The sequence below is a fragment of the Nerophis lumbriciformis genome, linkage group LG22 (assembly GCF_033978685.3).
Source record: "Nerophis lumbriciformis linkage group LG22, RoL_Nlum_v2.1, whole genome shotgun sequence".
Classification (NCBI taxonomy): Eukaryota; Metazoa; Chordata; class Actinopteri; order Syngnathiformes; family Syngnathidae; genus Nerophis; species Nerophis lumbriciformis.
The window spans coordinates 21,643,576-21,667,163 of record NC_084569.2 but is presented as its reverse complement, the minus strand read 5'-3'; the positions used below and the strand labels follow the sequence as shown (position 1 = coordinate 21,667,163).

The window sequence follows — 23,588 nt, the reverse complement described above, 5'->3', positions numbered from 1 at the left end:
TCCAGTGCTCTTATTGTTGTTTCCATTTCCGTTTTGCCATTGCTTCTCCTGCATGAGTGCTGGCTGCCTCACTATACAGTATGCTGTACATGGCTGCCAATCAGGATGCTTTGAACCTCCATGCAGCATAGCTTTCTTTATGCTTGATTTTTCTTTTTTGCCTTTTTGTGCGATTCCCTGTTGCACGAGTTTTGATTTCCAATACTTTTTACCTGCTGTCTCTACATCCTGGGGTCTAGACCACTACCAGACCGCAACAACTTCGATATTATCTGGTCATGCAGCAAGATGTTCCAAGCTTATTTTGGTTATTAAAAATAAATGCTTATAAATAAACGCCTGTCACCTTACAATTATAAAGCAAGTTATCCATCAATATGTTAGTAAAAACATAATTAACCAAAACAGTTACCCATGCAAATTGTGTAATGAGGCCATTCTTAATTTCCCCTCTGGGATTATTAGAGTACTTCTGATTCCGATTAAATGTTTGCATTCATAAATATTCACTGTTAGAAGTGGCCCTCTGGGGTAGCCATACTTCGCAACACCGTTTGACCCTTCTTGTACAAATTTAAAGGTGATTTGACCCTAAATGGTGGACTGTACTCCCTTCTGCTGACATTTTTTAAAAGGCACTTAAAACACATTTGTTTAAGTGTGCATTCCTGTAATATTAAATGTTTTATTTTTATTTTTTATTGTAATAATAATATTTATTACTTATTTGCTATGTTTCTGTTGTCGCATCACGCCGAAGACTTATTTTGACAACCAGACAATTACACAAGGTGACTCGGTAAAGAATATGGGTATTATCTTCGACCCAACTCTCTCGTTTGAGTCACACATTAAGAATGTTACTAAAACGGCCCTCTTTCATCTGCGTAATATCGTTAAAATTCGTTCCATTTTGTCTACCAGTGACGCTGAGATCATTATTCATGCGTTCGTTACGTCTCGTCTCGATTACTGTAACGTATTATTTTCGGGTCTCCCTATGTCTAGCATTAAAAGATTACAGTTGGTACAAAATGGGGCTACTAGACTTTTGACAAGAACTAGAAAGTTTGATCATATTACGCCTATACTGGCTCACCTGCACTGGCTTCCTGTGCACTTAAGATGTGACTTTAAGGTTTTACTACTTACGTATAATACTACACGGTCTAGCTCCATCCTATCTTGGTGATTGTATTGTACCATATGTCCCGGCAAGAAATCTACGTTCAAAGAACTCCGGCTTATTAGTGATTCCCAGAGCCCAAAAAAAGTCTTTGGGCTATTGAGCGTTTTCTATTCGGGCTCCAGTACTCTGGAATGCCCTCCCGGTAACAGTTAGAGATGCTACCTCAGTAGAAGCATTTAAGTCCCATCTTAAAACTAATTTGTATACTCTAGCCTTTAAATAGACCCCCCTTTTAGACCAGTTGATCTGCCGTTTCTTTTCTGCTCTGCCCCCCTCTCTTCGTGTAGCGGGGGGCACAGGTTCGGTGAACACAGATGAAGCGCTAGCTGTCCAAAGGCGGGACCCAGGGTGGACCACTCATCTGTGCATCAGTTGGGGACGTCTCTGCACTGCTGACCTGTCTCCGCTCAAGATGATTTCCTGCTGGCCCGACTATGGACTGGACTCTCACACTATTATGTTAGATCCACTATGGACTGGACTCTCACTATTATGTTAGATCCACTATGGACTGGACTCTCACTATTATGTTAGATCCACTATGGACTGGACTCTCACTATTATGTTAGATCCACTATGGACTGGACTCTCACAATATTATGCTAGATCCACTCGACGTCCATTGCACCGGTCCCCTCCAAGGTTTCTCATTGTCATCCCATTGGGTTGAGTTTTTTCTTGCCCTGATGTGGGATCTGAGCCGAGCATGTCGTTGTGGCTTGTGCAGCCCTTTGAGACACTCGTGATTTAGGGCTATATAAGTAAACATTGATTGATTGATAGATATTTTTAAATTGTACTCTTTGTATTTCAACCATGTGAGGCACTTTCTGAGCTATATCTGAAAGAAGTGCTATATAAATAAATTGTACTTACTTAGTTACTAATCCAAATAAAGTTAAGCTAACCTCACAACACTATTCCCCAAACACACGTTTGCGGTTACCTGAAACTAGGTGGATTATGGTGACAGACAGTATCACAGAAAGGTGTGTGGACCCCATGGCTCTCACTGGAAACCTGAAAAAACCCCAAAAAACATTACATGTATTTTACCGATGAGGGTTATAGAAACACTTTCCTTAAAGTCCAACTCTTGCTGTACTCCTATTTCAAATATACTGACTTGTGAATGCATATGAATGGAAAATGCAGGTATTACATTGACATCACCAAGGCTATTTTTTTATGTAAACAATGTCGAAGCTCATTTTTACACACTGCAGATGCATCACTATAGTGCAGGTCAAAAAACAGGTGCAAAATGAAAAACATCTTTAAAAACATACATGCCCATGCTTCCCTCCTGCGTCCCCCAACCCCCCCCTAAAAAAAAAAAACATGCAAACGCATGTCCAAAAATGCCCCCCCCCCCATATCCACACAATCTTTGCATGCGCCTAATTATTATTATTTTTTACAACAATGCACATGCTACATCATCTGTCATCTGAGGCGTTTCCTCGGTGAAAATACCACCAGGCTGCATGGCGTGTCAGAAAATGATGGGGGGCTCAGCAAGGCAGCATCCCTCGCAACCATTTTGGGTATCAATGTTTAAGACTAGAGAGCAAAAAAAAAAGCATGCACGTCCCTTACCTTTTTTTGTAGGCGCCTATGATGGGTTCGTTAGACCGGATCCTGTTGCTTAAGGCCCCGTCAACACGCTGCCGAGGTGTCCCCTATGGCTGCCCACGGACCGCTTGACGCATTCGGCTGTGATATGGGGGGGCTTCTTCTGTGCCTGTGGAGGCGCCAGGCGCACTCTAGTGGCCATGTGCTGTAACTGCAAAGAGACGCAGGGCAAAAAAAAAAAAGAAAACAAAAAAAAAGGAAAAATATTAAGATCCAGCCCAGGAGGAGCGGTGCGTGTGAGCCAGCTCGGCGCCATTTATCAAGGTAATGTTGGCGAGGAATGTACATTTGAACGGCTGCATGTTGTGGGGTGCGGGTGTTGTGCAAAAAAATAAAAATAAAAATAAAATAAAAATGAAAAAGGGCGGACGTTTGCGCCAGCTGTGTTGCGCTCGCTCAGAGCAACACAAAATGAAGGATGGAGTGCAAGACAAAACGATTTGTGGACACCTTACGCTTAAGGACGCATTTCTCTAAACACATCTGCTCTTCTCAACAATTTATATTTTCATCATTTTTTTTATCCGCAGCCCCCTTATTTTGACTTTTCAATCACTGGCACACAACTTTACGAGCTAACTGTAAAAAAAAGGAGCTCGCTCAAATGTTACAGCCATCTTGTCAGACCCCTAAATGTGCATATTGAATTGAGTGGATTCAATAAACACCCTAAAGCAGATCAAAATATTTTAATTTGCCCTACCAAACATGATAATGATGATAACAAATATTGTATAAAAAAACATAATAGAATGTAGTACAAACAACCACGGTAGTTTTATGAAGTAGTGTAATAATGATGTACATCATTTATCTTGGAGAGTGGACTTCTACAGTATATCCTTTTAGCTGCTTCTCAGTCAAACACACCATCAGCAGCTTTTCAGTATTTTCATGTACAGATGTCCACCGTTTATATCGGGGGTCAGCAACCCGTGGTTCTTTAGTGCCGCCCTAAATAAAAGATTGAAAATGGAAAAAGATGGGGGGGAAATTACAAACAAACGCAACAGTTTGTTTACATCTAAAATCTTCCACTCCTTCTTTGTCTCATTTTGTCCACCAAAGGTTTCATGCTGTGGCTGAATGCACAAAGGTGCGCTTTGTCGATGCTATTGACTTTTTGGAGTGCTAATCAGGCATGTTTGGTCAGTGCATGACTGCAAGCTAATCGAGGCTAACATGCTATTTAGGCTAGCTGTATGTACATATTGCATCATTATGCCTCATTTGTAGGTATATTTGAGATAATTTAATATCCTTTACTTTTATCTTCTTTGTATATAATTTAGTTTTGCATTTCTCATGACACATTGTCTGTATGTAATATTGGCTGCATTTCCCATAGTTGTTTGTGTGCCATGTTGTTCCAGACCACAGCAAACATTACCTAGCTTGCCAAATTTTGTAATAAATCTATTAAAAGACGACAGCCTGCCGTTTCCTTTCACTTGGACACACACATCTATATATTTGGCCATTAAAAGCCAGTCATTTCCAGGAGTTATCTCACCTTCTGCGTAACCTGATTTACTAATGGTTTCTAATGTTGTAACAATGTGTAGAATAAATATTACATTTCAACATTTCTGTCAACGAAGATTTGCTCCAGCCTGCGACACACAGTAATTTTGATAGTAGGCTATTATAGCTAATATAGACACTTACATCATGTATTGCCTTCATTATAAGACTTTTATAGGTCTTTTTATTTTTTGCGGCTCCAGACAGATTTGTTTTATGGATTTTTGGTCCAATATGGCTCTTTCAACGTTTTGGGTTGCCGACCCCTGGTTTAGATATTTTAACATCCTTGGCTATTGCCTTATCAACTCATTCTACTTCAGTATGGTGCAGGCTAGCAGTGATACGCTCAAATTGCTTTGGCAAGTTGTTTTCAATGATTTTTTTTCTTCGGTTAAATTAATATCATCCACTTCTTCTTTTCAGCACTGCCCTTCATGCTCATTTTCTTCCTTTCCATGGTTGAAGAAACCAAGTTATGTCGATCTCTAGCTATAAGCTAATTCTAGCGAGTAATACCAGATGTTTTTTGGCGGATCTTACAGGGTTCACTGTGACTTTTGCTAGGCCAACTGATGGCGGGGATGCTTGGAACAGAAATTTTAGCTTGTGATTTCAACATGCACCTGGGGATAGGTTGATTGGCAACACTAAATTGGCTCTAGTGTGTAAATGTGAGTGTGAATGTTGTCTGTCTATCTGTGTTGGCCCTGTGATGAGGTGGCGACTTGTCCAGGGTGCACCCCGCCTTCCGCCCGAATTTAGCTGAGATAGCCTCCAGCACCCCCCGCGACCCCGAACGGGACAAGCGGTAGAATATGGATGGATGGATGGATTTCAAGCATAACAATTAGGTGAGAGACATCTCATTTCTAAAAACAGTCTGAAGTTGAGGTACCACTGTTTTATTGTACTGTATTTATATTACTACTTTATTTTCTTTTACGATATTGGCCCCTACATTGTCAATCAATCAATCAATCAAAAATGTATTTTCAAAGCCCCTTACATCAGCTATAACTGAACAGAAGAGCTATACAACAGTGCGAGAAAGACAGAGCATAGAACAAGAGCACGTAATAAATATAATAAAGCAATACAAACAATATGAAATAAAGTTAAAATTGATAAAAGTGTCAACATAATTTTAAGTATCAAATGCAGCTCGGAACAAATAGGTCTTAAGTTTAGTCCTGAACAAATGTAAATCTCTGATGGTCCGTATAGTTTGGCTGGTAAGAGGTATATTCTGTACTTCTTTTAGGGTATATTTTACTATTGTATTTTATTCATGCTTCTGTGTTACAATGTAAATGTACATTTTTTTGTTTCACATTGTTCTTATGTCTGTACTGCACTTTGGCCAACTGGGGTTGTTTTTAATTGTGCTATATAAATAAATAAACTGAACTGAACTGTCTGCTGAGAAAAAAATATTTTCTAAATGGTTGATTATTCCAATTATTCGCTGTATATGTTTATTACTGGGGTTGTATTCGTGCATCTTATACTTAGAGCACGCTGCGAAATAAATGAGCACAGTGTTGTGGCTGTTGTGTGGGTTTCCTGTACAACAAGCATTACATAAAACCGTCTGCAGCTTAAATGCATCATTTAATCACTTTGGCTTCAATTTAGTCAGCATTGTAATACTCTTACTTTCTAATAGTTTGCCTCTCTATACCTTTGTTACTTTCATTCATTTGTGAAGGAAATACAGGCTATATGCATTTGATCTTCCAGAGTAGATTTAGCTTTTAGAAATTAAAAATATCTACTCTTAATTATCAGCTATTGCTGTGAAATATGTACATGTCTTGCATATTGACTTTGCTCAGTAAGGCACAAACGCCCACTTAGGTGAGGTTGTAACCTGCCAAAACCACTAGAACAGTGTTGGTCAGTCGACTATGACCCAACATGGATGATTTATGACTCATGCAGGATTGCCCTGAGCACCCTGCAAGCCAGAAGGGGATTAAATAAAGAATATAAGTAAACGAGACAGACCGACGTCCCTTTCAGGCTTTGCTTGGGAGTAAACAGTAGAGATGGGATTAATGGCTCTTTGAAGGGATCGTGAGGAACGGTTACTTCCAAAGGGCCCTTGGAAAGCCTGGCTCGTTGTTATACTTATTTATTTATTTGAATTTTTTTAATAGAAATAACTTGTTTTCATCTAGGAAACAATCAGCTGGTATAAGATAAGATTCTGATAAAAGTAATTCAAATTTACACATTCCAAAAATATATACTCAATTGATGGGATTATTCTGAAATATTGATGATAATTTGTTTTACGTTTCTATCCTAAAAAAAAATCCATAAATTTGTCTAAGGAAATGGCCTAAAATAACTATGTGTATTCATCCTCATGTGATAATATACAGTACAGGCCAAATGTTTGGACCCACATTCTCATTCAATGGGCTTTCTTTATTTTCATGACTATAGCTTCAAGAGGTTGTCACCTGGAATGGTTTGCACTTCACAGGTGTGCTTGAAGCTCATCGAGAGAATACCAAGAGTGTGCAAAGCAGTAATCAGAGCAAAGGGTGGCTATTTTGAAGAAACTAGAATATAAAACATGTTTTCAGTTATTTCACCTTTTTTTGTAAGTACATAACTCCACATGTGTTCATTCATAGTTTTGATGCCTTCAGTGACAATCTACAATGTAAATAGTCATGAAAATTAAGAAAACATATTGAATGAGGAGAAGGTGTGTCCAAACTTTTGGCCTGTACTGTATATCACAATATATTATTTGGCATATAAATGATAGTAGAACCATTTCAAAACCGATTACAAAGGCCCCTAACTTAGCTGCCGTCGTATGTGGTAACATGTTAAGTACAAGTTAAAGTTAAAGTACCAATGATTGTCACACACACACACTAGGTGTGGCGAAATTATTCTCTGCATTTGACCCATCATCCTTGTTCACCCCCTGGGAGGTGAGGGGAGCAGTGAGCAGCAGCGGTGGCCGCGCCTGGGAATAATTTTTAGTGATTTAACCCCCAATTCCAACCCTTGATGCTGAGTGCCAAGCTAGGTAATGGGTCCCATTTTTATAGTCTTTGGTATGACTCGGCCGAATTTGAACTCACAACCTACCGATCTCAGGGCGGACACTCTTTGCGACATTTCCGGTCGTATTATTTATCAAAACTATTAATTATCTACGTAGGTATTTGTTAATTTACTTTCTGTTGTAACATCATTCTATCTACACTTCTGTTAAAATGTAATAAGCATTTATTCTTCTGTTTTTTGGATACTTTGCATTAGTTATGGGCAATAATACCACACATTTGGGTATCGGCCATACCAATGCTGATACTGATACCAAAGCAGACAATATCAATTAAATGTTTTCAATTGTTCCTTTGGTTTGTGCCTTTAAAACCCTCCTGTGTCCAAAGACTTATTTTCTGAGTTTGTAAACAATTGTTTGTTGATAGAAATAGCCAATCTAACCACTGTAGTATCAACCATATACTGGTACTATACCTGATATCGTTACTGTCGATATTTGTATCCATCCGCCCTCCTGTTTACATGTAAAAGCTCTAGCTTAGCAGTTAGCATATCAACGTTTGTGTAGTCTAACATGTTTAGCTATTACTTGTCCTGTAGTGAGAGTACTTGTAATAAAACTTATTTTATTTGCCATCGTGGAGGCGAGGATTGTGGACTTAGAAGTGGAGCACAGGGACATTAGCCACTGGCAAGAATGCTACATTGCGTTGAGGATGCATTTTTTCACTTGTCTTTGTCAACTTTGTGGGAGCTAGAATGTGTCAACATGGATTATCACAATATAACGATAGTATTAAAAGCTCTATCGTCGGCCATTTATATCGTTTATCGTCTATATTGCGCAACTATATCCCATCCCATGCATTGACAATGAGCTCACGATTTAGAATTTTGCCTCATATGAAAAATCAGTTTCAACAAAATAACACAGTTATACTTTGGAATTTACAACTCTTGATCTGTTTCTCTTTCAGTATATAAGTGCCCAATTGAAAGGATGCACTGGTCCATAAACACACTGCCCTTGCCTCTATATGTGGAGTTGGGTGTCCACTCACTGAGTGGCCTTCTGTGGACGCTCCTGCTCTTGTTCCTGTGGCACTGTTACCGAATGGGCTCAGACCTCCCCTTAGCGGCTCACGCACAAGGTGGGAAAGCAGTTTCAAGAAGATTGGCGATGTCCTGTAGCGGAACCTGTGCTGGAAGAAAGTATCATGAACAGTCCATGGAAACAGAAGAGGACGAGGAGACAGGGCAGGGATACGTCACGCCGGTGCTGAGCCATGCCCTGTTCCCAGTTCAGGCATCCACCGAGGCCAGGAAACTCTACTCAGCCCTGCAAGAATACGCTAAACGTTACAGCTGGGCGGGAATGGGCCGAATACATAAAGGCCTCCGAGAACAGGTATGAGCTTTATCCGTACATACTGTAGCATTTTTACTAAGGAAGGATTAATTTCCTCTCACTCCAGGTCAGACTGAATGATCACTCGACTATACAAAAGCCACAGCTCTTCTTCCTGCCAGATGTCCCTAGTGTTCCTTTCTTTCCACGGGATGCCCACAGGCATGACATTGAAGTATTGGAAGTCAACTATCACGTCATCCTGGCGGAGTTCCAGGCCGTGTACCAGAGGGGCAATGACTTCAAAGTTGGCTGGACTACTTTGGGGCCTAAGGTACAAGAACATAAACAACATGAAATCTTGATCATCTTGATAGTCACTCAGCTTTTGTATATACGGTAATTTCCGGACAATAAGACGTTGCTTTTTCTCTCATTTGTGATTATATTTCTAAATTGTGTGAATATTGTCTGTCTATCTGTGTTGGCCTGCGATGAGGTGGCAGGGTGTACTCCGCCTTCCGCCCGAATGCAGCTGAGATAGGCTCCAGCACCCCCCGCGACCCCAAAAGGGACAAGCGGTAGAAAATGGATGGATGGATGGATTTATAGATCATTAATGTCTAAACGGTTTCCACTACAAAGCCACATCAAGAAATCGAAGGATGCCGTAGATCGCTTTCTTTCCCTTTTGTTAATCAAACATGCCAAAACCAATCCAATATATCCTCCTGAGCCTGAGACCTATGACCCAGTTGGAATGAGTACCCTTCACATTTGAACCGATATGGTGCCAATTCCCAGTAACTGGGAATTGATACCGGTAGTCAACGGTAACAATTTTTGGTACTTTTGTGAGTGTAGATTAATGTTAACTGTTTAATAATACAATCTATTTTTAGGTAAAATGAATAATAAGGTGATGATGATAACTGCCCTGTACTGTCTTGATACATTTCTGAGTCTCATTTGCAAGGATTATACAGTAGACTTTGCATGCAGTTGCAATTCCAAGACGTTAGATTGCAGTAGTGTATAGGCGATGGTGTGTTGCCTCATTACGACGTAGTAATCGCCATTAAAGCTGAATGTGCCGGTCCAGTATTGTACTTATGCACACTTGATGTTGGATTTAACGAGCATCTTAGTTTTCATTACCAAATTTGGAGATGTTAAAATCGCCATGTAAAATTGCTAATTTTACAAAAGTGGAGCCTTACTTATTTGAGCTTTTTCTATGAAGCATACTTGCTCTATTCTAATTCATTTGCTGGCATGGACAATTGCAAATGTACCAAGAAGCCGCAAAAAGTCATCGAAATAATTTACCGTTTGATTTTAAGTGAATCTGGAATGCGAACAAATTTTTGTCCATGCCTATAAAAGCACCGAATTCAGTACCCATCCCTACTCGTGCTCCATCCTTTAAGCACCTCTGTACTCATAGCTGTATTTTAGGGCCTTGTCTTTGGCCCTGTACAAGTTACATTGCAGTCCAGTACAGAGTGGGTACATTGCTATATATTCTGTCAATATTTCTGGCTGTGTGAAAGAAAACACATTTATTGATGTGTTATTGATATGTCTGGGCAGTGATTCAAATGTCTCTTTCAGGGCCAGGCTGTGTTTCCACTGTACAGTGCAGGCGTGTGTGTGGCCGCCAACTGCCGCTCCTGTCCCTACACATACCGGACCCTGCTCTCTCTTCGCACATTTATAAGCAGCAACTCTTTGGGATCTGCCGGATTCTGGTTGCTGGGGCCTGGTTCTACACTGGGCAGCTCGTACGGACCCACAAATACAAGGCTGCGTTGCCACCTAGGTCAGTAGATGAATTGATTAAGCCCAAAAGAATTGAAGGGTTGAAGCACATTTTCAGCGATGTTGATGCACACATAGCTAGGAGCTAAACTAGAGAGGACCTTAAACTAAACTCTGATGGACACCAGCAGGCGATGTTTTTACTGTCATTTAAATATGTAAGCTATAAAAAAAATTATGCCATATATGTTAATATAAAGAAATATCGCTGTGCAAGTTCAATAATATGGTTGCTTAAATCAAAGTAAGAATTTCAAACACTACGTAAGACACCCCCTGTCAAAAATGCAAAATGGTTCGTTCCACCTGGATGGCGGCAAACTTAGCATGGATTCACTGTACACAGACGTCATTACGTCATAAAACTCACTTTTAAGCATTCACACACAGCACCAGTATTTTGGAACAAGAATGAGGGGATAGAAAACATTAAAAAATACAGTACAGTAAACACGCCAAGGAAAAGGTTATATACAAGTTTCAACAACACCCAATTCAAGTTACAAATAGAGGCATCACTAGGTTTTAAAGACGAGGAACCTTAACCCCAAGGAGATGCACTAACAATAATGTAATCATAATAATAATGACATAATGTATTATTTTGATTCATATTATGCAAAGATGGTAGTTCTATGTGCTTCAGATTATCTCTACTTTCCACAAGAAAATTTTTTTTTTAATCATATTTAAGTAAATAATGAATAATTCATATGCAGCTGAGATAGGCTCCTGCACCCCTGCGACCCTGAACGGGACAAGCGGTAGAAAATGGATGGATGGATATCCTAACCAGTTTATATTGATCTTGTTGGCAGTTTTTTGTAAAAAAAAAAAAACTACAAAAAAAAACCTAACTATCAAAAAAATATGTATCTACATTTTTTGGGGGGGAATTTGTATCATCCACAACATATGTTCTTGTTTTTTTAAGATAGCAAAAGACAGCTAACAATATGGCCAATAAGAGTTACTGTATTCCGTTTATAAAGCGCTCTAAAAATCATCCAAAAGCCTCCATCATTACACGCTGTAAGTATATATGTAATGTAGTAACCGGCACATTCCTAATAACGTGTAATATGTACGTATTTTGCACGTTTTAAGCATACAGCAGCGTAATAATTTCACAGACGAATCACAACGCTCGCTTTTCCCTTTAACAACAGCATTACTAATCATGCAACGATATTGCTAAGTGCTGAATAAGATATACCAAACTTCAAACATAACAAAACAATCACTTACTGCACAATGTTTGCTCTCACTAGGATGCAGATTGATGGGATGTTCACATCATCCCATTTTGATGAAGAAATAATCATAATCCCTACAAAGGAATAAAAAAAAAAAGTCCATCCATCCATCCATTTTCTACCGCTTGTCCCTTTCGGAGTCGCGGGGATAAAAAAAGAAGTGAGCCTGTTTTCGTGTCTTTATCGCCATCTCCTAGTCTAAATTGACTGTCAAAGTTCACCAACTTCTCGGTTTATGGCCACAACATTCTACTATCCAGGTGAGGTGCATGATTTCTAATCCGAAAATGATGCACCAGCTCACCAGCACAAAATGTCAATATAGCAGCATAAGCTCGTTAGCTCTCTTGTTATCAGGGCGCCACTAAAAATAGTTTGTCTGTATAAGCGCTTATAATACACAATATTGCCAATACTTGGTTAATATTCATGTAATTTGATGTACAGTAAATGGAGTATTGTTGCTGTTTTTTTCTATTTTTTTAGGGCTTTATTGGTGCAATAGTGTACTTCCATTATCTGCGTTGTTAGCCCCCTCGTATTTGTCGTATTTTACGACTTAAAATGCATTAAAAAAAAAAAAGTGTTCTTGTCTTATAAAGGGATTGCGAATGATAGCCAAAATACCAAAAAAAAGTGCAGCTCCCATTTAAAAAGTTAAAACAAAATTAAAGTGTTTTGTTTTAAAAAGCTGGTTTCAACCAAATCCATGCAATGGTTTGTTTTTTATTGCATGTTAACATATCAAAAGTGTTTGCGTAGGGCGGAGACGTTGGGTTAGGGTGGGATGGGGTGCATACTTGCCAACCCTCCCAATTTTTCTGGGAGACTCCCGAATTTCAGTGCCTCTCCCGAAAATCTCCCGGGGCAACAATTCTCCCGATTTTCACCCTGACAACAATATTGAGGGCGTGCCGTGATAGCACTGCCTTTAGCGTCCTCTACAACCTGTCATCGCGTCCGCTTTTTCTCCATACAAACAGCATGCTGGCACAGTCACATGTTGTATTTGCTGCTGCAGACACACGTGAGTGACTGCAAGACATACTTGGTCAACAGCCATACAGGTCACACTGAGGGTGGCCGTATAAACAACTTTAACACTGTTACAAATATGCGCCACACTGTGAACCCACACCAAACAAGAATGACAAACACATTTCGGGAGAACATCCGCACCATAACTCAACAAACACAACAGAACAAATACCCAGAACCCCTTGCAGTACTAACTCTTCCGGGACGCTACAATAACATCTACGGCTTTTGGAGCTCAGTACACAACTGCACACACAACAAGAAGGAGACGAAGCAGAAGAACGAAGAAGAGACATGGCGATGTAAGAAGAAGAAATATGCTTGCAAGTTCCAAAATAATTGGAAAAAATAATTTAATTTCAGCCAGCACAGCTCGAAGGGGAAGGGGTATGCTGCCTGCACCTCAACCCCGCCCCCCAATCTCCCGAATTCGGAGGTCTCAAGGTTGGCAAGTATGATGGGGTGTTCTTTAGGAGTCTTGTGCATAGGGGCCCAGAATTTGGTGCTACATCCCGTTCTAGGAGAATTGAAGAGTTGAAGCACATTTCTGGCAAGGTTGATCCATCTTAGATTTAGTACAGGTCACTACACTGTAAAAAAACCAAAAACTTAGATTTTAGGGTAAAAAAAACCTGGTAGCTCAATTACTTGTATATTACCGTAAAAATAACAGTGATACTGTTTATCAAATTTCAATAGTTAGGTATTAAAACCAACATACATTTTACGGTAAAATTTGGCCGACTGAGCTGCCAGTTTTTTTTTACCGTAAAATCATCTACCGGTAATTTTTTTCCCGTAGCAATCGCTAAATTGCTCGAACAAGATGAGACAATCACATGCACAAATAGGTAGGACGTAAACTAGAGAGGACCTAAAACAAAGCCGTGATGGACACCAGTGATATCTGGAGGGCATGAACTTGTTGGCTTTTATTACACAATATTTCCATCAGACTATACCAAAAATACCCCCCAAAAAACCTTGTCTCTCTCACACACACTGCTGCTAAGTGACACAGTTTAGGGTTTGTTTCTACTTAGCCCATTTTCTTCCAGCTGGTTCGTAATCCTCTTGCCTTAAACACAGACAGGGATGGAGCGCATTGCCTTTTTTTTTTTTTTTGCTTTAGATTGAAGACATATGCAGTAATGATTTAATTTGGGAGACAACTCACTTCTGTAGGTCTGCAAACTCCCCCTCTGTGTGAGCTGGTGGTGGGAGGGGAGCCTCAGTGCTGGTCTGAGGGACACTGCCTCCTGTTTGACGACTCATTCCTACACACAGTCTCGCACAAAGGTCGGTGAATCACACACACACACACACACACACACACACACACGAGTGAAAAACTTGATGATACTCCGTTTCTTTTACATGCACAAAAACATTTATATCCATTTTTCTTCACCTGGATGACACGTACTATTATCTTTGAAAGGGCCCCCAGAAGCTGGACCTCGAGTCATACTCAGTGTGGACCTCTGGCATCCAAATGTGGCTGCTGCTGAGAGACAAGCGTTGGACTTCATGTTCAGTCCTGATCTCTGAGGCGTGTGACTTGTCAATCCACCCTGACCTTGGACCTGACGGTTACGCAACATGCAGGGGTGTCTAATTTGGACCCCTGCACGTTCATGCATTTCAACCCAGTCTATGGATCAGCTTCGGGAATCGCTTAAACCATTTTGCTCACACTGGTGTGCTTTCCCTGTGCATGATAACATTGTTATGGATGAACTTTTGCCGTACAAGAAAATTAGTTGTTCTTTCCTGTAAATCATGACGTTACATAATATACTCACAAATGCTGTTTGCATGTGAAACGTGTCTTGTGTAATGTTGCTGCCACAACAACCTGACATGCTATGAACGCATGGCTAACATACTGTGAAACTATCGAATAAAAATATAAATTCTGATTCATCTTTGCTTTGCTTTTTGATGTAGGAGAAATATAATCTTAGAGAAACATTTTATTTAAAACATTTGTACGCACGTACAACACTTCAGACCTTCAGTATATAAGTATGTGGAATTAAATTATGGAATGGATTAAGCAAAGAAATCAAACAATGTACTAATATGATCCACTTCAAGAAACTCTTCAAACTTAAAGTGTTTACAAAGTACAAAGAAGAAGAACCATGATAAACATTCTGAATTTATCTCATCCATCCATTCATTTTAAGATAATCTTATTCATCTCACCATATGAAATATAATTTACTTCACCAAGTATTATTTATCTATTTATTTACTTTTATTGTTATTACTTATGGAGTATATTCTGAATAAATTGAAAACAGGAAGTGAGCAAAAGTTTTAGGAACTGCTATGTAAAGGAAAAGGGGTAGGATTAAATAAGCTCTGCTTCTTCCTACTCTTTTTCGAACATGTTGAATAGAGAAACTGGAAATTATGATGTATCATGTTGTATGCATGCATGTTCGAAATAAACTCAAACTCAAACTCAAACAAATATTTACCATTTTACCCAAGTGGAGACTGAGGGCAGCAAGAACAAGGAGCGGTCTAGCAAAGTGGAGACTGTGGAGAAGAATACTGAGCTAAGGCCCAGCACCAGAGTAAGCTAATGCGGAGCATGAACAGTGTATGCTCTTGTTACTATGAGCTTGTTGGAATGAAGCTCAGTAACTCATGAATAGTACCTTTTTGCCAGTGGAAAAGCAGTGGTACAGTAGCCCCTCCATTTATGAGTACCCTAAGACACGAGTAATTTGAGATACAAGCTATTTCTCAGCTCTTTGTTATGCTTTAATGTGCCAGAATACCTTGAGTTACGAGCATTTGTACCGACGGTTGAAGTAATATTTGTAACAGAGTTGTGCTGTTTGAGCAATATCGAGATAATATATTGTTACATTTTGCTGTTCCTGCTTCGTTTACACAATAGTTGCGTTTGAGCGGCGCTCAAATATCGACACAATCCTGCCCTTCAACCATCAGAACTAAGAAAATTAGTGTAAAAGAGAACAAGCGGAAGACCAAATCAGAGAAAAAAAACATTAAAAATATGTGCTGTCAGGATTGTGCATGCAAAGCCTCGAGCGCGAGCCCAGGATGCAGAGACGGCAATTGTAGCGCAGGTAAAAACGTATTTAAGGAGAGCAAATGACAACTTATGCAGCCAAGAAGTGGACAAAAAGGTATATACTTGTCGAGGTAGCAACAAAAAATGATGATTGCCAATTAGGGACATGTGAGGGAATCAGCGCTCAGGCCAGAGGTGAAGTGGCAGGAAATTAACACATGCAGGAAGTGGAGAACAGAAACAACACCAAACACAGGAAAGTAAACACAAGTCCAAAACATTACAATGACAATGTCCTACCTGTTGGCAGCCTACCCGGCGAGTCAGCCCCGTAGCGTCAATCTGCACCACACAAGCTGCAGGCAACCTCCATTGCATGCAGCCCCAAACTCCCACACAACGAACATTTATCCATAAAAATACTCACAAGCTGCAGATGCTGATTTTGACGTGTTTCAATTTGTTTTGTCTACTTCTGACTCCACAGACTGGGTGGTCAAGCATTACCTTTGGTTCACAGACATGCATATTCCTTGTTGTAAACACTGACGTCACCACTCAAATACGTGTGTGTGGAACATAAGCAAGAGATTTCCAAGTTCCTATTGTTACACCGACGGAGACATTGTTGCCAGATGTAACGAGAGGAACAAGCAACCAGCTCTATATAAACAATTATTACAAACCATTTCAGAAAACTACTGTAGTTGATTGCACTCTATTGTAATGTTTTTAAAATAATATTCACTGTCTAAAAGTTTCTTCATCTTTTTAAAAGGCAGGTTATGTGTTATAATAGCGGTGTTTTGCGGCGGCCTAGCACGGATTAGATTGATTCCGATTTCCAATAAATTTCAATCAATTTGAGATATGAGTGTTTTAAGTTACGAGCTAGGTCATAGAATGCAATGTGAGGTACTACTGTAATTGTAAAAAGGCTTATCATCAATACTCCAATTAACAACTCAATTAAACTACCCTCAGAGTGCGCTAAAGTCGTCACATGTCTGGTCTACAAAAGCAAATAATCACTCTGCTCACTGGCGTATATTGGCCGTGGCTGTAGGCAACTCCCTGATGTAGTTTTATTTAAGTCGACAAGAAGGCAGCAGCTGGCTTTGAAGTATCATGAATGGTCAGCCATTTAGTAGCTTTACCTAAAAACTGCTTGTTGTGCTACTCGTCTGTTTTGTGTGACACTTACACGTACTGTTGTGTACAATCAACTCAACAGCAGTATTAATGCTGTTGGAGCAATTTGCTCCCTACAACGTCAATGACACCATATTACAAATTCCCCCAAAATTCTCATTAAACCTAAAAAGGGTATTTTTGCCATATAAAGGATTAGGCTGTAATTGCAGCATTTGTGGAAACAATCTTATACAGTCACAAGAGAGTTTTACTTCTTTATAAAAGTACAATAGAATAAAATGCATCCTTGCCTCCATCCATCCATCCATTTTCTACCGCTTATTCCCTTCGGGGTCGCGGGGGGCGCTGGAGCCTATCTCAGCTACAATCGGGCGGAAGGCGGGGTACACCCTGGACAAGTCGCCACCTCATCGCAGGGCCAACACAGATAGACAGACAACATTCACACTCACATTCACACACTAGGGCCAATTTAGTGTTGCCAATCAACCTATCCCCAGGTGCATGTCTTTGGAGGTGGGAGGAAGCCGGAGTACCCGCAGGGAACCCACGCAGTCACGGGGAGAACATGCAAACTCCACACAGAAAGATTCCGAGGCCGGGATTGAACTCACGACTACTCAGGACCTTGGTATTGTGAGGCAGACGCACTAACCCTTCTTCCACCGTGCTGCGCTGCCTTGCCTTTGCAACTTAAATATAATTACTGGATTTTAGGTTTTATTGTTACATTTTTGTTTAAGATTTATGTCCAGATATCAAATCAATCCATAGCAACACTGTCAAAAGGAAGAGAAAGGTCTAAATCTGACCTGCTTGTGTTTTGGGTGCAGTTATAATGCTTTAGAATGTGTCTTTATTTAGCTACCAGACAAACATGAATTTAAAATCATGTTCTGCAACATTAATCTCTCATAGCTCATTTTTGGTTACATTTTACAGGCGGTCGATGAGAATTAGTGAGGTGATTTCCTCTTATCTGCCATCTGTTCATGTGACGGTCCCAGGACGAGGATTACGCAGACAAATCTAATCTTGCCCAGAGTGAGAGATTATTTCTGAGATACTTTATATGTTGTGGGTATGCTGCTTAATGATGTATGGCTTTGTTCCATGGTTTGGAATATGATGAGATTGATGCTCAATGCAGTAGTGGATAGATACAGCCATGACGAAAAAAGTGTCATTCTGCACTTTTGAAAGGAACACATTTAACTGTTGTGTATGTTGTCTGTTTATTACATAACAGGATTAAACAGCAGGATTATTTGCATCAACTATACAGTATGTCAATGAAGAATGACAAATAATTGTAATCAGGTCGTGACAGGCAAGCTATCATTCTGAACTAACATCAGGCAAATAAAACATAGCAAGAAAGACAAATGCGGGTGAAACAGTTTGGTCCACTGGAATGTTTACGATTGTAATTATAGTTATTTAATCTCGTTCCAACTGTCTCATTGTAAACGTTATGACTATATATATATATATATATATATATATATATATATATATATATATATATATATATATATATATATATATATATATATACCTGTATATACAGTATATATGTACATATATATTTACTTGATCCCTATCAAATACATACAAGTGTGTTTACGTTGAAATAACACCTGAAACAACCTACATATGCATTGTGCACGTACACAGAATACAGGTTTACAACTACATGAGTGTCAACAATACAAAAGTGAACAATAATAAATAAATAAATAATACAACTGTTACACAATGTACAGGTGTTTCATCACCTCATTGTTTTTAAGTGCTGGCTGTCGGCAATTATTTCCCTTATATGACAGCTTTTTGTTTGTGGAACACCGCAAAACAGTGATTTTTCCAGACTTTAAGTCAAAAACATATTTTGGATTAGAAAGTACAAGATTTTCCTTTTTTTTTACACAAAAATGTGGTTGTTTTTTAATTTTTTTGCAGAAAACCCGTCAAAGTCAACAATTGACAAAGGTGTTATTATGAAGCATAACATGCGGAGCATAACCAGTGCAAATATTGCGCCATTTTCCATTACATTTGTGCCCTAAGTTTGAGGTAGCAAAAGTCGATTTTGAGCAGAGAAAAATACATTTTGTAAGCATTTATATTACATTTTTTAGTGGAGTTAAAAATTAAATTCTAAATATAATTTTTTGAGCAAATATGAATGTAGTTTGTGCGCAATAAATGCCTTTGCATGTTTACTATTGTTCATATTAACATGCAAAAATTGCACTAATCCATCCATCCATTTCCTACCGCTTGTCCTTTTTGGGGTCGCGGGGGGTGCTGGAGCCTATCTCAGCTGCCCGAATGCAGCTGAGAATTGCACTAATAATAATTAGTAATAATTACACACCGCACATTCATAGTACAGCATAGAGTATCATGTGATGTCAGTGCAAGATGGCAAAACCATATTTTGTCATATTTGTGCCTTAATTTTGAGGTAGCAAAGCATATTTTGAAGAAAAAAAATATATTTTGCAAGCAGTTATATTATATTTAAAAATATACTCAAGTGAAAAATTGAATAGTTTGAGGGAATTTAAATGTACTTTGTTTTTAATAAATGTGTTTGCATGTTTGCTTTTATCCATATTACCCTGCAAAAATGTCACTAATAATAATTTGCACTAATTCCTCTCTACGCATTCATAATATAGCATAGAGCATCAAGTGACGTCGGTGCCATATTGTGTCAGGTTTGTGCCTTAATTTTGAGGCAGCAAAGGCAGATTTTGAGCACAAAAAGCTAATTTTGCAAGCACATATATATTTCTAAAAAATAGTTGAGAGAATATAAATGCATTTTGTGTGCCAATTTATAATGTTTGCTATTATCCATATTAACATGAAAAACTTGCACTAGTAATAAATAGCAATAATCACACTGTGTGCATTCACAATACCGCAAATAGTATCACGTGACATCAGTGAAAGATGGCGGACATATGGCGTTATATTCGTGCCTTGACTATGAGGTAGCACACAAAAACATATTTTACAAGCATCTATATATTTTCACTTTTTTTTTAATGTGCGAAAACAAACGTATTTTGTTTTCAGTAAATGTGTTTGAATGTTTACTATCATCCATATTTTAGTGCAAAACATTACACTTATAATAGTTAGCAATACACTCGATCTACGCATTCACATGACGTCAGTGGAAAATGGCGGTCCCATTTTGCGTTAGATTTGTGTAGCAAATCATATTTTGCAAGCATGTATATTATATTTGGAAAAAAATCAACTCGACTGAAAAATGAAATTGAGCGAATGTATATATAATGTGCCAAAATTGCACTAATAATTATTCATATTAATTACATTATGCTTTTTCAGGTTGGCACACAGCCTTACATTTGTGCCAAAGAGGCAACCATCAATGAACTGGATACATTACGCTCTGATTGGCTGTTTGCTGTCCAATTATGTCGCTTGTTACATTGCAGACAAATGTACAAAAATACCTTCATAAATGTTCAGAAGAGTCGTATAACCATAACAAAGCTACTTAGCTGTGGCTGCGGTGCGCCAAATTGTTTGTCTTCATTCATTATTTACTCCATTAGCCGCAAACCAATGTTTTTTTCTTCCTGCCCGTCCACTGACTAGACACACTCATCCGGTTTTGTAGCAATATGGAAAATAAAAGAGGCTATTGTTAGAAACAATACTACAATTACTACACTCAGGAAGAAAGTAGCTAGTCAACAAGAGTTGTGTTCGCTGACTGAGGAAAACACTGCCCTCTAGCGTTTTGGAAGAGAATTGTGAGTCATGTTCCACCGCTAACCGATTGTAGCGCTAGCCTGACAACCAGGCTAAAGGCTAAACTATGTTAGGTAATTTATATCTTTAGTACAAAAGTTTTTTTTTTTTGCATTTGTTTTTTTTTTACACTGAATTTAGGTAACTGACTTTTTTGCATTGGAACTTTGTGAACTTAACTTTTTTTTTTTTTTTTTTTTTTTTTTACATCAAATTATGCAGACAATTTCAGTTAAAAAAAATGGTAGCAAAATGCGTGTGTTTAAAAATTCAGTGTATAAAAATAATGTTTTAAAATTCAGTGTATAAAAATAATGAGTGCAGTCAAATTCGCTGCTTCCTTTGCAACCTCATTATACTATTGGCTAAGTTTTATATTCATAACTGTAGGTTTCTCAATACCCGACCTGTTTTTTGTGCCTTCAAAAAAGAATTAGAACTCTACGTTAAAACACTCTCTACCTCTAACAACCAAAAAGCTGTGAAAACGATGATGCTGTGTTCCAAATTTAAATTGTTTACTGAACTTTGTTATATTTATATATATATATATATATATATATATATATATATATATATATATATATATATATATATATATATATATATATATATATATATATAGCATTCTATTTTAGTTACTTTATAGAGTTTACAACCCCCTGGCGCTGATTTGTTCTGTTTTTGTACTTATTTTGATTATTATTATTTCTCGATTGTTTGTAAATGTTGCAGTTTATACATAAAGGTTTATAAAATAAAATAAAAAATAATACAATTAAAAAAAAAAAAAAAAATAAATAAAATAAAATAAAAAATAAATATATATATATATATATATATATATATATATATATATATATATATATATATATATATATATATATATATATATATATATATACGAGGCAGCGACTTGTCCAGGGTGTACCCCGCCTTCCGCCCGAATGCAGCTGAGATAGGCTCCAGCATCCCCCGCGACCCCAAAAGGGACAAGCGGTAGAAAATGTATATATGTATATATATATATATATATATATACATACATATGTATATATACAATTCGCTGCTTCAAAACGTAAGACACACTTCCGGTAAATTTAGACGGAAGTAATCAATTTTGTTCCAGAACTAGCCAATGAGGTGTGAAGTTTGAAGTCATTTTTTTAAATTTTTAAATTTAATTTTATTTTTTTCCACGATGGCGGCGCGCACAGACGCAGCGGCTTACGGCTCTCCATTTCAGTGCTCTTCCTTCCTTCTTTTCTTCATGTTTTTTTTCCTTTTGTGCACCACCTGTACTGCAAACACCCGGTACACCCGCCAGTCACTCTTGGATATCGGTAACTCGCACCAGATATCTGTTTCGAGCGACTTTCACCACGAGCACAACATCCCAGATGACATAGCGAGAGCACAGGGCTCTCCGTGGTTTGTTGTCGGGTCTGGGAGACGGTGTAGACGGAGGAGGGAGAGGAAGCAGAAGCGTGGCCGCAGGTCCGGCATCTTGCTCAGGCTTAGGAAACAACCCCACAAGCCACCTCTACCGAGCCTGTTCCTCTCTAATGCCAGATCCCTTGTACAGAAGATGGACGACCTGGAGTTACAACTTGCTGGAAACCGCTATGTTCGGGACTGTTGTGCTATGATTATCACCGAAACCTGGCTTCACCCGGAAATACCCGATGCTAGCATGCAGCTAGCCGGACGCACTCTGCTCCGCCGGGACAGAACTAAGGTCTCCGGTAAGAGCAGAGGAGGGGGGCTCTGTATCTACGTGCATTAGAACTGGTGCAACAACGGGACAATCACTGAACAGCACTGTTGCCCGGACGTGGAGTACATGTCTGTTAGATGTCGGCCTTTTTTTCTCCCGAGAGAGCTGTCTGTTGTTATCATCACGGCTGTGTATATTCCACCGGACGCCAAAGTAAACACAGCGCTCTCTCTTCTGCTGAACACCGTCAACGAACAGCAGCGGGCCCACCCTGACGGTGTTCATATCATAGGAAAAATTATTTAAGAGAAACAAAAAATATATAGTATGTGGTGACTTTAATATCAACCTTTTGAATCCTACTAAACACAAACACACTGCAAAATTTATTGACACCGTGTTCTCCATGGGTTTATTCCCACTGATCACACGACCCACTAGAATCACAACACACAGCACCACACTTATTGACAACATATTTTGTAACTTTGTAGATCAGACTGTAACTGGAGGCTTGTTAGTGAGTGATGTCAGTGATCATTTACCCGTGTTCATGGTGTACAATATTAACTGTAAAACATCCAAACCTGTAAATAGTGAATATTATCGTAGAGCCACAACAGAACGATCAATAACAGCACTTAAGAATGATTTAGCGAAACAAAACTGGGATTCTGTTTTTCGAACGTCAGATATAAATGCAGCTTATAATTTATTTCATGACATTTTTTTCTCACTTTATGATACACACTGCCCCATCAAAAAATGCACTATAACTAACTCCACAAAAACTCCATGGATAACCAAAGGGCTTGCAAACGCTTGCAAAAAGAAAAATTATTTATATAGGACTTTTTTTAGGCATCAAACCATAGAAACAGAACAAAGGTACAAAACATATAAAAATAAATTAACCAGCATATTAAGAGCAAGCAGAAAAGAATACACCACCAAACTATTAATCCAAAAGAAAAATTATATAAAGGGAATTTGGAAGGTATTAAATACAATTA

General features: G+C 38.7%; 2 protein-coding genes across 6 annotated transcripts in view; one reads left to right on the top strand and one right to left on the bottom strand.

The window, feature by feature from the left end:
• Positions 1-14,303, bottom strand: part of sez6l2 (seizure related 6 homolog (mouse)-like 2) — a 73,470-nt gene extending 59,167 nt beyond the window's left edge. For 3 of the 4 annotated variants that reach the window (XM_061974044.2, XM_061974047.2, XM_061974046.2), the window contains exons 1-4: positions 14,028-14,303; positions 8,449-8,584; positions 2,789-2,975; positions 2,136-2,209 (exon numbers count right to left, since the gene is read on the bottom strand). In XM_061974044.2, the coding sequence (XP_061830028.1) occupies positions 2,136-2,193 (58 nt within the window). In that variant the 5' untranslated portion in view covers positions 2,194-2,209; positions 2,789-2,975; positions 8,449-8,584; positions 14,028-14,303. Of the gene's footprint in view, positions 1-2,135; positions 2,210-2,788; positions 2,976-8,448; positions 8,590-14,027 lie in introns of all 4 variants that reach the window. The other variant, XM_061974045.2, reaches the window with a different exon arrangement.
• On the top strand, positions 3,022-14,772 carry asphd1 (aspartate beta-hydroxylase domain containing 1). Of its 2 annotated transcripts, none has more exons than XM_061974049.2 (6): positions 3,022-3,088; positions 8,365-8,795; positions 8,863-9,069; positions 10,350-10,557; positions 14,036-14,149; positions 14,292-14,772. In XM_061974049.2, exons 2-6 carry the CDS (start codon positions 8,388-8,390, stop codon positions 14,399-14,401), a joined length of 1,047 nt encoding a protein of 348 aa, XP_061830033.2. In that variant the 5' UTR covers positions 3,022-3,088; positions 8,365-8,387; the 3' UTR covers positions 14,402-14,772. The 2 variants fall into 2 exon arrangements, with proteins under 2 accessions (XP_061830033.2, XP_061830032.2); XM_061974048.2 differs by having other exon boundaries at positions 3,062-5,202.
• The last annotated feature ends 8,816 nt before the right edge of the window (positions 14,773-23,588 follow it).

What these genes read in the sequence shown, in the direction of transcription:
- asphd1 (XM_061974049.2), top strand. Translation starts at nt 8,388, where the DNA reads ATGCACTGGTCCATAAACACACTGCCCTTGCCTCTATATGTGGAGTTG. An exon ending in AAGGCTGCGTTGCCACCTAG is followed by an intron (nt 10,558 to 14,035) that starts GTCAGTAGATGA and finishes TCACTTCTGTAG; the next exon opens with GTCTGCAAACTCCCCCTCTG. An exon ending in ACACACAGTCTCGCACAAAG is followed by an intron (nt 14,150 to 14,291) that starts GTCGGTGAATCA and finishes TATCTTTGAAAG; the next exon opens with GGCCCCCAGAAGCTGGACCT.